At 37.0% G+C, this 13881-nt stretch overlaps 1 protein-coding gene across 1 annotated transcript in view; it reads right to left on the bottom strand.

Moving 5' to 3' along the window:
• KLHL4 (kelch like family member 4) overlaps positions 1–13881 on the bottom strand; it is a 121814-nt gene that overhangs the window by 54773 nt on the left and 53160 nt on the right. The window contains exons 2-3 of the mRNA XM_055393582.2: positions 2040–2207; positions 1539–1675 (exon numbers count right to left, since the gene is read on the bottom strand). Coding sequence (XP_055249557.1) covers positions 1539–1675; positions 2040–2207 — 305 coding nt within the window. The remainder of the gene's footprint in view (positions 1–1538; positions 1676–2039; positions 2208–13881) is intronic.

Raw genomic sequence — 13881 nt, 5'->3', positions numbered from 1 at the left:
TCAGATATGCGGATGATACCACCCTTATGGCAGAAAGTGAAGAAGACCTAAAGAGCCTCTTGATGAAAGTGAAAGAGGAGAGTGAAAAAGTTGGCTTAAAGCTCAACATTCACAAACTAAGATCATGGCATCTGGTCCCATCACTTCATGGCAAATAGATGGGGAAACAATGGAAACAGCAGCTGACTTTGTTTTTCTGGCTCTAAAATCACTGAAAATGGTGATTGCAGCCATGAAATTAAAAGATGCTTACTCCTTGGAAGGAAAGTTATGACCAACCTAGACAGCTTATTAAAAAGCAGAGACATTACTTTGCCAACAAAGGTCCGTCTAGTCAAGGTTATGGTTTTTCCAGTGGTTATGTGTGGATGTGAGAGTTGGACTATAAAGAAAGCTGAGTGCCAAAGAATTGATGCTTTTGAACTGTGGTGTTGGAGAAGACTCTTGAGAGTCCCTTGGACTGTAAGGAGATCCAACCAGTCCCTCCTAAGGGACATCAGTCCCGGGTGTTCACTGGAAGGATTGATGTTGAAACTAAAACTCCAATACTTTGGTCACCTGATGCTAAGAGCTGACTCATTTGAAAAGACCCTGATGCTGGGAGGGATTGGGGGCAGGAGGAGAAGGGGACGACAGAGGATGAGATGGTTGGATGACATCACCAACTCTATGGACATGGGTTTGGGTGGACTCCGGGAGTTGGTGATGGATAGGGAGACCTGGCGTGTTGTGGTTCATGGGGACGCAAAGAGTCAGACACCACTGAGTGACTGAACTGAACTGAATTGATGTATATGTTTGTGCGTGTATTTGTTGCTCTATCGTGTTCGACTCTGCAACCCCATGGACTATAGCATGCAGGCTTCTCTGTCCATGGGATTCTTCAGGAAAGAATACTGGAGTGGGTAGTCATTCCCTCCTCCAGGGATCTTCCTAATCCATGGATTGAACCTGGGACTCCTGCTTTGTGGTTGGATTATTTACTGTCTGAGCCACCAGGGAAGCCCTATGTATATATAATCATCAAGTTGTATACTTTAAATATGTATGATTATATTTGTCAACCATTCCTCAATAAATTTGGAATGAATCATTGAATAAATAAATGTTTCTTGGCTGACTGTTCCTGTTACCTTTGTTTTATGGTTTGAGTAAATATAAGATTATTATTTCAAGAAAATAAACTAAACCTAAGAGGTAAATATTCCACTTCCACTCTTAGTTTTACAAATGAGAATGTATCCACAACATGAGACACAGAGAGAGACAGACAGACATGCTCTTGTAACTTTGTGTTAATATAGCTATATTTTCTCAAGGTCCCAAGTTTTATAGCATATTATTTACCTCTTCCTCCTTTATACTATTGAATTTAAATACTGATTCTGTCACTTACTACCTTAGGAAATTTACTTAACTGATCTATCCTTCAGTTTTCTCACTAACTAATAATAGACTCACAGGCTAATAATAATGTGAGTTATATGATGCAGAGATATTGTGAGGATTGAGTGAGTTAATACATATCAAGCACTTACCTGTGTAAGCATACTGCACCAAGGAATTAAGTGCATTAGGATCAATTCCTTCCATTTTGACTTCTTCTTGTTTGGCTTCAAGCACATCATTAGTAAACATTGCAGCAAAATAATCAGAAACTGCACTAAGAACCAACCTAGAAATAAGAATGTTTCATAGGAGCTTAAAACAGTCCATAATCTCATCGAAAAGCATGAAATACAATCAGTAAACGTGTAATACTGATAAGTATGCTTTCTGCATGAATCTTTCATATTTCAGTAAAGTATAGTTAAATTAGAAAAGTAAATTAAGTTTATTTTCTTTAGACGATTTGTGGTGTTTTTCTTCATTAATTTCTCTAATGTTTAGCTCTTCTAAATATCACAGGGTGACATGGATCATACGGGCTAGTGTGTTTTTAATATAATGACATAAAAATCTATTTTCCTCAAAGCTCCAATTTGTAATCAATGGACTGAATCTTTTTCATTCATATTTGCTATACTCAGTATACTTACCGATGGGCAGGAATCCGGAGGTGTCCAGCAATGAGTAACACATCACACAATTGTTTCTCTTTCAAGTAGTTTTCCATTTTTTGAAGAGTTTGTTGTGCATGGTTTGCAGCATGGAACTGCTCCTCAGATCTGCTAACACTCTTGTCTTTAGCATGCTGTGTAGCCAATCTGAAAGGGGGATAAGTGTGAGAATATGGCTTGTTTCTCCTAGTGAATGTGAAAATATCCAGTGGAAATTTAGGCACATCTACTTCTAAAAGAAATAAATTGAATTAAAGTAAACTATTTGCTCACAAATCCTAAATATTTTACTTTTATCTCCATTAAAGTGAAGTGCCATGGTTAGTATTTATGTCTGGAATGTAACCATGGATGTAACTATGCATAGTATAGCTGCAGAACTCGTGTTAATTTTATATGCACAAACATAAATTTCAAAATATAAACCACCTTTTAAAAGTTTTATTGACATCACAGTTAAATCGTTAGGCATGATATGGTAAAATTGCAGGCATAATTTGAATTTTTTTTTTTCAAATTTGTTATGTCCTGAAGCTTCTCCATGAGGTATTCATTGCACATGAGAAATATTTCCTGGAGAATCTCAAGCCTGAGAGTTCCACGATATTGTTTACAGTTGTTTCACATCAAGAAAATAAACATATTTCCATCTTTTATATTGCTTCCGCTTTATTGAGATATAATTGATGTATTACATTCAGTAAGTTTTAGATGCACAATGTGATGATGATATTCATATATATTGTGAAATGATTACCATGATAAGGTTGCGTGCATGCTCAGTCACTCAGTCACATCTGACTCTTTGAGACCCTATGGACTGTGGCCTGCTAGGCTCCTCTGTCCATGGGGTTTCTCAAGGCAAGTATACTGCAGTGGGTAGCCATTTCCTCCTTCAGGTGATCTTCCTGACCCAGAGATGGAATCTGCATCTGCTGTGTCTCCAGCATTGGCAGGTGGATTCTTTACCACTGAGCCACATTTAAAAGGGACCATTTTTACAGATATAGAATATTCAAGATTTTTTTTTTTTCTTTCAGCACTTTATTTAGAGTAAGCCCTTCATATCCGTGGATTGAAGCTATACACAGGTTTTTGTATCTGTGGTGGGTCCTGGAATCAATTACCCATGGATACTAAGGAACAAATGTATATCATACCACTGCCTTCTGTCTTGCAAGGTTTCTTCTCATAAAATTATTGATAATTTTATTGATAATTCCTTGTATGTACTGAGTCACTTCTTTCTTGCTGCTTTCTAGACAACACTGTCCTTTACTGTTTCATTACAGTGTGTCTGGATCTCTTCGATTTATCCTACAAAAAGTTCATTTAGCTACTTGTATTTCAAATCTATATCTCTCCTCAAATTTTGGGAATTCACTACCATTATTTCTCTTTTTTAAGTATATAAGTAGGAACACAATAAATATTTATTAATTGACTGGTTACAACTTTGTATTTTCAAAAAATCATGATCATAGAAGAGATAAATTTATGCTAATGGTCTTGATGAATTTCAAGAATTTAGAAAATATTTTGACACTGAAAATTTTAAATATGCAGAAAATTTGAAGGGAAAGAACAAACGTATAAAGTCCCCCAAGACCCTCCAACTTTTAACTGTTACCACAAGTACTTTATCTGTTTTACAGAATCATTTGAAAGTAAGTTATGGCAATATGACACTTCATCCCTGAATATATAATCATTTATCTCCTAGTGAAAGAGTCAATTCCTAGGTAGGTTGATAAGAATTCCAGGGTCCCTGAGGAGGAGAAAGGACGAACAATTTTTTCCACATTGTTTTGTCTTAGTCACATAAGACATTATTTTCTCTCAGCTCAGAGCTAATGATTGCACAACAAAACAACTCATCTTAAAATATATCACAACAATGTATCCTTTTCAGGAACACGTTTCTCCTTCTTAAGACCATTCTGACTAATCCTGTTATCTTAAAATTATACTGTGGGAGTGCGTCTGGTGAGACCTTTCTGTTGTTAGTTCTAATCTTGATAATTTAAGATGTATGTTGTGGGAGTGGGTGTGGTAAAAGTATATAAGATTTTGATAAGACTAGTGAGTAGAGGCACTTTCCATCCCCCTTCTGATGTCTATGTCAGAAGCTTTCTCTATCTCTTTTTATACTTTAATAAAACTCTATTACACAAAAGCTCTTGAGTGATCAAGCCTGGTCCCTGGTCCCAAAGCTAAATCTTCCTCGGAGATCACAAATCCAACATCGTTCACCATAAGCTATCACTAGGAATAAGGATATTCTACATCTTATGGAGGAGAACGGTGGGCTACAGTCCTCAGGGTCACAAAGAGTCGGACACCACTGAGTGACATCACTTCACTTCACTTCACATCTTAAGGTGTACCATTGCAACACCTAAGATGAATAGCTCAGTAAAATCTAATATGATAGATTTGTATGGAATAATTTCCCCTATATTCTAATATGTCTTTTAAAAATTTTTTTCCTCATCCAGGATCTAGTCAAAATTTATACACTCATCGGGTTATGTCTTTCTTCTTTCTTTTTGTCTTTCTTCTTTTAATTTATTAAGAAATACTTCTTTCTGCCATTTTTTTTCCATTATGATGTTGAACTTTATCAATCATTCTGAATTCGTGTATAATGTCCTAAAACTTGAATTTTTCTGTTTTTTTTCTTTTCTTTTCTTAGAAGTTTTAAATTACAATTTCTCACTCTGTGGTGCATCTCTTAGTGCATCAGTAGAGATACAGTATGTCAAGCTGCCCCACTGCTGGTGATGCTAAGATGATTACTTGCTTAAGATGGTAACTGCCAGATCTTTGTTTTCTTAAAATACTTTTTTTTCCCTTTTGTAAGTGAACAATATATGGGATGATAGTGTGAAACATTTTAAACACCTTTCCATTCAAGTATTCATTTATAACATATGTCCAAGAACCTGTTCAGTGTTCTAAGAAACTCTCTGTCCCTTTTCTCTCTTATCTCCATCTGAGATTTTAGTTCTGAATATATTATTCTGTTTGATGATAGTTCTTAATCATCTAAGGTTCCATTCACAGTTTTCACATTTTTCTTTGTGTTTCTGAGATTTGATAGGTTCATTTCAGTTCAGTTCGTTTCAGATTCTCAGTCATGTCTGACTCTTTGTGACACAACTGAGTGGAGCATGCCAGACTTCCCTGTCCATTAACAACTGCAGGAACTTTCTCAAACTCATATCCATCGAGTCAGTAATGCCATCCAACAATCTCATCCTCTGTCATCACATTCTCCTCCTGCCTTCTGTCTTTCCCAGCATCAGGGTCTTTTCAAATGAGTCGGTTCTTCATATTAGGTGGCCAAAAGTATTGGAGCTGCAGCTTCAGCATCAGTCCTTCCAAATAATGTTCAGGACTGATTTCCTTCAGGATTGACTGGTTTGATCCCTTGCAGATCAAGGGACTCTCAAGGGTTCTTCTCCAACACTACAGTTCAAAAGGCTCAGTTCTTCGGTGCTCAGCTTTCATTATGGTCCAACTATCATATCTATACATGACTACTGGAAAAACCATAGATTTGACTAGACAGATCTTTGTCAGCAAAGTAATGTTTCTACCTTTGAATGTGCTGTCTATGTTGGTCATAGCTTTTCTTCCAAGGAGAAGGTGTCTTTTAATTTTATGGTTGCAGTCACCATCTGTAGTGATTTTGGAGCCCAAGAAAATAAAGTCTCTCGCTGTTTCCATTGTTTCACCGTCTATTTGCCATGAAGTAATGGGACCGAATGCCATGATCTTAGTTTTTGAAGGTTGTGTTTTAAGTCAGCCTTTTCACTCTCCTCTTACACTTTCATCAAGAAGCTCTTCAGTTCCTCTTCGCTTTCTGCCACAAGAGTGGTATCATCTGCATATCTGAGGTTATTGATATTTCTCCTGGCAACCTTGATTCCAGCTTGTGCTTCATCCAGCCCAGCATTTCACATGATGTACTCTGAATGTAAGTTAAATAAGGAAGGTGACAATATACATCCTTGACAAACTTCTTTCCCAATTTGGAACCATTCTGCTGTTTCATGTCCAGTTTTAACTGCTGCTTCTTGACCTGCGTATAGATTTCTCAGAAGGCAGGTCAGATGGTCTGGTATTCCAATCTCTTGAAGAATTTTCCACGATTTGTTGTGATTAACACAGTCAAAGGCTTTGACATAGTCAATAAAGCAGAAGTAGATATTTTTCTGAAACTCTCTTGCTTTTCCTACGATCCAATGGATGTTGGCAATATGATCTCTGGTTCCTCTGCCTTTTCTAAATCCAACTTGAACATCTGGAAGTTCTTGGTTCATGTACTGTTGAAGCCTGGCTTGGGGAATTTTGAGCATTACTTAACTAGCGTGTGAGATGGGTGCCATTGTGTGGTAATTTGAACATTATTTGTTGTTGCCTTTCTTTGGGATTGGAATGAAAACTGACCTTTTCCAGTCCCGTGGCCACTGGTGAGTTTTCCAAATTTGCTGGCATATTGAGCACAGCACTTTAACAGCAGCATCTTTCAGGATTCAAAATAGCTCAACTGGAGTTCCATCACATCCAATAGCTTTATTTGTAGTGATTCTTCCTAAGGCCCACTTGACTTCGGACTCCATGATGTCTGGCTCTAGGTGAGTGACCACACCGTCATGGTTATCTGGGTCATGAAGATCTTCTTTGTGTGTGATTCTTCTGTGTATTCTCACCACATTTTACCAATACCTTTTGCTTTTGTTAGGTCCATACCATTTCTGTCCTTTATTGTGCCCATCTTTACATGAAATTGTTCCCCTGGTATCTCTAATTTTCTTAAAGTGATCTCTAGTCTTCCCCATTCTATTTTTTTCCTCTATTTCTTTGCATTGATCACTTAGGAAGCTTTTCTTATCTTTCCATGTTATTCTTTGGAACTCTTCATTCAGATGGATGTATCTTTCCTTTTCTCCTTTACCTTTAGCTTCTCTTCTTTTCTCAGCTTTTTGGAAGACCTCCTCAGACAACCTCCACAGACAACCATTTTGCTTTTTGCATTTCTTTTTCTGAAGATGATCTTGATCACTGTCTCATGTACAATGTCATAAACCTCTGTCCATATTTCTAGGCACTCTGTCTTTCAGATCTAATTCTTGAATCTATTTGTCACTTCCACTGTATATAATTGTAGGACTCACAAGTTCATATAACTTGTTCATTTAACTTGTCTTATAATCACAAGTTCATGTAACTTTTCTTCAAATTCACAGATCTTTTCCCTGCAAGTTCAAGTCTATTATTGAAGTTCTCTAGAAAATTCTTCAATTCAGTATTGTATTTTTCAGGTCCAGAATTTCTGTTTGTTTGCTTTTATTTTTGGTAATTTCTATCTCTTTCTTGATATCCTTATTTTGTTCATATATTGCTTTTCTGACTTCTTTTAATTATTTTTCTGTTTTCCTTTAGCTCTTTGAAGGTACTTAACAAATTTGTTTAAGTTATTTATCTAGAAATTTTAAAATGTGTGACTCTTTAAGATCAGTTTCTGGATATTTATTTTGCTCCTTTTGAATGAGCTATGTTTCCACGTTTCTTTGCATGCCTTATTATCTTTTGTTAAAACCGTCGTATTTGGAAAAACAGCCACTTTTCCTAATCTTTGCATGATGGTTCAGTGTAGGGAAGGTCTTTCACTAATCTGCCCAGCATGAAGGATGAGGTCTTTTCAGGCCTTTTTTGAGAATGCATCTCTGTGGACTTGCATGTGTGCATTTTAATACCAATCTCACATATACACACCTGCTTATACATGTCTTAATTTCTCTAAGTCTCACCTCTGCTTCTTTGTTGGGCCTTAAATATTCTGCCATATTCATTTTCCTATAATCTTTTGCCCCCAGGTTTCCATGGGTCTATAGTCTTTCTACATTTTTCGCATGCTGTGGTACCTGCCACTACTTTCTGTAACTTCTAACCTGGGATTCAAACCACACAGATACTCTCATCTGAGCAAGGAGTTAGGCAACACTGAAATCAGTTTGTTGCATATCCTGTGGATAGGCCAGAATGTAGCAAAAAGGTTCACTCTTATAACTTGAGGGAGAAATCAAGAAATAAGTTGCCTACATCAAATTGTGCTGTGCCACCCTGGTACAAGAGCAAGCATAAATGCCATGAAATTTCCTATTGATTTGAATATTACTTTTTCTTGATTTGCTTGACTGCTGTATATCCTTGATTTTCTTCCAAAGCTCCCAAAAAGCCTTTTAAATCAATCTGTCATTGTTTACTTGATATTTACATAGAAGACAAGAGTCTGGAGCCTCTTAACTCATCATTGTGCTGACATCACAGAAGTTTTACAGTATGATTTTTATTTAATTTTAAGAATACTTTGAGTTCTTATTTTTCTGATTAGTAGTAAAACAGATATCAGAAAAATAAAACTGAGATTTTTGCTGCAAAATTCTTTTGTAAAATATTATTTTAAGAAAAAATGAAAAGTGGTGTCTTAAAAAATGGTGAGGGTGTGATTAATTTTGGAGTCCACTTTGGAAGGATGTTTGGAAATATAAACTTTAAAAACTGAAAGTATACTTTGTAAAGACATTCTTGGCAAGCTTCTGAGTTTGAAGCTGAAAATCTGAATGCAGTTATTTTAGAGAATGTGTCTTTTACCATAGTTCAAATGCTGCAATAACACACAGCAAGGAACTTCCCTGGTCGTCCAGTAGTTAGGACTTAGCCTTACAATGCAAGGGATATGGGTTCAATCCTTGGTTAGGGAAGTAAGATCCCTCATGCCTTACAGCCAAGAAACCAGAACATAAAACAAAATTGCAACAAATTCAATAAAAGCTTTAAAAGTGATCCACATTAAAAAAAAAGAAAAAAAAAAGAACCAGGTGGTGCTAACAGTGCATAAATTAATATATAAGCATTTCTCAAGTAGCTTCATACTTTTTGTTTTTCTTTTGTAAGTTCTACTTTTCAAGTGAGCCATGGAGATTAAATGGAAACTTTATCTTCTTATAATGGTGTTGTCTTAGTTCCTAAAATGTCTTCTAACGGTGTTGCCTTAGTTCCTAAAACTCATTATAGAAAAGGTCATTTTCATATTGAGGTAATATAAAACTGCAGAGAAAAGTTAATTTCTACATTTTTCTGTATATGGTGATGCTTGTACATATTAAAAATTGTTCTCTTATATCCAGGGGACAACATTATTGCTTAAATAAAATTTTTGTACTGACTCCTTTAGAGAGCTGTTAAAGCTTCATCCATGTGCTTTTCCTGGCTAATAGAAGGCATTCAGTAAATGTCTGATGAAGGTATTAATTTGTGCACATTTTAAATGCTATTGTAGCTTGAATTTTCTAGTGATAAAGAACACACGTGCCAATGCAGAATACGTAAGGGACACAGGATAAGTCCCTGGGTCGGAAAGATCCCCTGGAGGAGGGGAACGCAACCCACTCCAGTATTCTTGCTGGAGAATCCCATGGACAGAGGAGCCTAGCGAGCTACAGTTCATAGGATCACAAACAGTCTGACACACCTGAAGTGACTGAACACAAACACAGCTCGAACTTTACTACATTTGGAGTCTTGGAAATGGATAAATCAAACCTCAAGAGCAAATCACAAACTTAAAACTTCTTCTTTCTAAGATAGCTGTACACATAATATAAACTTGAATTCATGCAGATATTGTTTCTGAGTGACATAAATTAAGCAACATTTTAAATCTATAGTAAATAGTAGATTTTTCTGTGAAGAAATAATGCATTATTTTGTGTCAAGTCAAATAAGTCTTAATATATTGGCTTGGCCAAAAAGTTCATTCAGGTTTTTGTGCAATGGTACAGGAAAAACTGAACAAATTTTTGGTGAGCCCAAAAATCATATCTGATCATATTTTAAGATATAATCTGTTGTAAATTACTGAAACTGTTATTTGTAAAGAAATATTATATATAGATAATATAAAACAAGAGCTAAAATATTTCCATTCAATCCAAATCATTTGCCATCTATGAAGGCTTATCAGTTGTTAATATTTCAGACAATGTATTTCAAAATTTTGTTGTTATTTAATTATTATAAATGATGATGCATAAAAATTGAAATCACTTTCATCTGAGATTCTAAAATTTATTTGCTCTTGGATTTCTAGCTTTCAGAATTATGAGAAAGTACACTTATATTGTTTAAATAGCCAAGTCTGTGGTATTCCATTATGGCAGTCCTAGAAAACTAATGTAAGCCATATATAAAATTGAATACGATAAGGTCAGGTTCTTTTCGCCTTTAGCTTATAAACATTTGCTGAAAGAAACTACATGCATTTAATAATAATAAATGACAAAATCACAACAGATGTCGACAGCCTTTGGAACACTACAAAAAAAAAAGTGAATTTCTTAATTTCTGAGAATGTGGGAATTTCCCAATGTTATTACTAGTCTATCACCTCTGATTTTGTACAATATATTGTATGTTTTGAAAAGAAAAAATAAATAAATAAATATTAATTGCATCAATTGCATTTTAAAAAATTAATAAAATTTGAGAGGAAACAGTCCAACCTTTCACTCTCCTCTTTCACTTTGCAAGAATTGATGCTTTTGAACTGTGGTGCTGGAGAAGACTCTTGAGAGTCCCTTGGACTGCAAGGAGATCCAACCAGTCCATTCTAGGAGATCAATCCTGGGTGTTCTTTGGAAGGACTTACGCTAAAGCTGAAACTCCAATACTTTGGCTACCTCATGCGACGAGTTGACTCACTGGAAAAGACTCTGATTCTGGGAGGGATTGGGGGTAGGTGGAGATGGGGAAGACAGAGAATGAGGTGGCTGGATGGCATCACCGACTCGATGGACATGAGTTTGAGTGAACTCCGGGAGTTGGTGATGGACAGGGAGGCCTGGCGTGCTGTGGTTCATGGGGTAGCTAAGAGTCGGACACGACTGAGCGACTGAACTGAACTGAACTGAACTGAGAGGAAACAATGTAGTGTAGTCATTAAGAACTTAAAACTTTTATTCAGATAAAGTCTTAATTTCCATTCCAACACTTAACTAATTACTTTACGAAATTTACTAATCTTCCCTAATGTTCAACTCCTTTTATCTGTAAAATAGTGCCAACTCCAAAGATTTTTTTTTAAATAATGCAATAGGAAGTACTCATTAAATATTAGCTATCATAGTCATCAAAAGCACAAGCACTGGCACTAAAATCATAATAATTTCATCATGATAATCACCATCTAGTACTACAATGATCAGTGAAAGCAGCAGAAAAAAATAGGATAGCTTTAGAAGGATACAGTAAGAATATAGGTGAGCTTAGCCTTGAAGGATGTACATGGCCTGGCTGAGCAGATAGAATGAGAAAGACGTTTTAGGAATGGAGAAAAAGGTGAACAAAAGTTTATAAGTGTTGTACTGAGGTTATTTTGCCCAGCTAAACTTCTCATAACATGTTGGAAGGAATGTAGAAGTAGCAAAGTAAAGTGTAGACTAGGAATAGAAGTAAAACACCAGTAAAATCATAAGCCATTTACAAAACCTGGTGTGGGCAATGAAAACTGAGAAAAGAGAAATCTGCACTTGGGAACTGAGTCATTGGGAAGAAGTTGCTAAGAGTTAGTCTGAAGGGCAGTTCTAGACTTCACCTGACAGTGACTTGACAAAGAAAATGAAAGTAGTTAGCATTTGGTTGCAGTGAGACCCTTTTTGAAGGTCTTCCCTGAGTGAAGTAATGGCAATTCTGAGCCAGATGCCTGGCAATAGAAAAGTGCACAACATGTTCAGCACTAGTATTGACTACCTTCATTGGGATATACAGATTATATATGAAACAAAAGTGAAAGCAATAATTAGCACTCACTGTTTTTGTAAAATGTATTTATTTTTAACTAGAGGATAATAGCTTTACATATTGGGCTGGTTTCTGCCATACATAAACATGAATCAGCCATAAGTACACATATGTCCCCTCCCTCTTGAACCTCTCTGCCAACTCCCACCCCATCCCACCCCTCTGAATGTCACAGAGCACCAGCTTTGAGCTCCCTAAGTCATACAGCAAATCCCCACCAGCTATCTATTTTACATATGGCAAAGTATGTTTCAATGATACTCTCTATTCATGCTACCCTTTTCTTCTCCTACTATGTTCACAAGTTGGTTCTCTGTCTGCGTCTCTATTGCTGTTCTGAAAATAATTTCATCAATATCATCTTTCTAGGTTCCATATATATGTTAATATATGCTATTTGTTTTTCTCTTTACGATTTACTTCATTCTGTATAATAGGTACTAGGTTCATCTGCCTCATTATAACTGACTCAAATGGATTCATTTTTATGGCTTAGTGCCAAGCTGTGACAGCACAGGAGCGGCCAAGAGGAGCTACCCCACGCCTGAGGTCGGGGCGGCAGTCAAGCGGAGCTAGGCCATGTCCAAGGAGTGGTGTCTGCGTGGGCACAGGAGGGCAAGAGGAGCTACTCCACGTTCAATGTCAGGAGGGGCGACCTCATCCAAGGTGAGGAATAGAGGCTGTGCTTTGCTAAAGCAGCCTTGAAGAGATACCCCACGTCCAAGGTAAGAGAAAACCAAGTAAGATGGTAGGTGTTGCAAGAGGGCATCATAGGGCAGACACACTGAAACCATAATCACAGAAAACTAGTCAATCTGATCACACAGACCACAACCTTGTCTAAATCAATGAAACTAAGCCATGCTGTGTGGGGCCACCCAGATAGACTCTGTCTATAGACAGAGTACCTGATAAACTATGGACAGAGGTTCGTGCCATTGTACAGGAGACAGGGATCAGTACCATCCCCATGTAAAAGAAATGCAAAAAAGCAAAATGATTGTTTGTGAAAAGAAGAGAAGCAAAAAGTAAAGGAGAAAAGGAAAGATATTCCCACTTGAATGCAGACTTCCAAAGAATAGCAAAGAGAGAGAAGAAAGCCTTCCTCATTGATCAATACAAAGAAATAGAGAAAAACAATAGAATGGGAAAAACTAGACATTTCTTCAATAAAATTAGACATACCAAGGGAATATTTCATGCAAAGATGGGCTCGATAATGGACAGAAATAGTATGGACCTAACAGAAGCAGAAGATATTAAGAAGAGGTGGCAAGAATACACAGAAGAAATGTACAAAAAAGATCTTCATGACCAAGATAATCATGATGGTGTGATCACTCACCTAGAGCCAGAGATACAGGAATGTGAAGTCAAGTGGGCCTTAGAAAGCATCACTACGAACAAAGCCAGTGGAGGAGATGGAATTCCAGTTGAGCTATTTCAAATACTGAAAGATGATGCTGTGATAGTGCTGCACTCAATATGCCAGCAAATTTGGAAAACTCACCAGTGGCCACAGGACTGGAAAAGGTCAGTTTTCATTCCCAAAGAAAGGCAATGATAAAGAATGCTCAAACTGCCACATAATTGCACTCATCTCACACGCTTGCCGGGAGCCAGCGAGGGAAATCCTACCTGTGGCAAAGGTCAATTGGGGAAGAGGCCTGACGGGCAAAGGCTAATCAGGGCTCGAGGAACCCCCTGGACTTACCTGAGCATCTACCCCAAAGAAAACTGGAGTCTGACTGCTTTACTATCTTACGCCTCTTACCAAGTCCTCTAATACTTACAGGGGCTTCCCCCCAACCACCTTTCTCTGAAAACATTAATTCAGAGCTGTAGTTTAAAAGTTCTCCTCGGCTTAATAGGAGTGTTCCAATCCAAGCCCCTCTGATAGCTTTCTAACTTGCATGACAAGTTTGTCCGGGCTCTTACAACTATGAGTGTG

Source organism: Moschus berezovskii, chromosome X, assembly GCF_049115385.1.
Source record: "Moschus berezovskii isolate FMDL1 chromosome X, NW_MosBer_1.0, whole genome shotgun sequence".
Classification (NCBI taxonomy): domain Eukaryota; kingdom Metazoa; phylum Chordata; class Mammalia; order Artiodactyla; family Moschidae; genus Moschus; species Moschus berezovskii.
The sequence above is the reverse complement of the archived record's forward strand: the minus strand, read 5'-3'. Positions and strand labels throughout refer to the sequence as shown.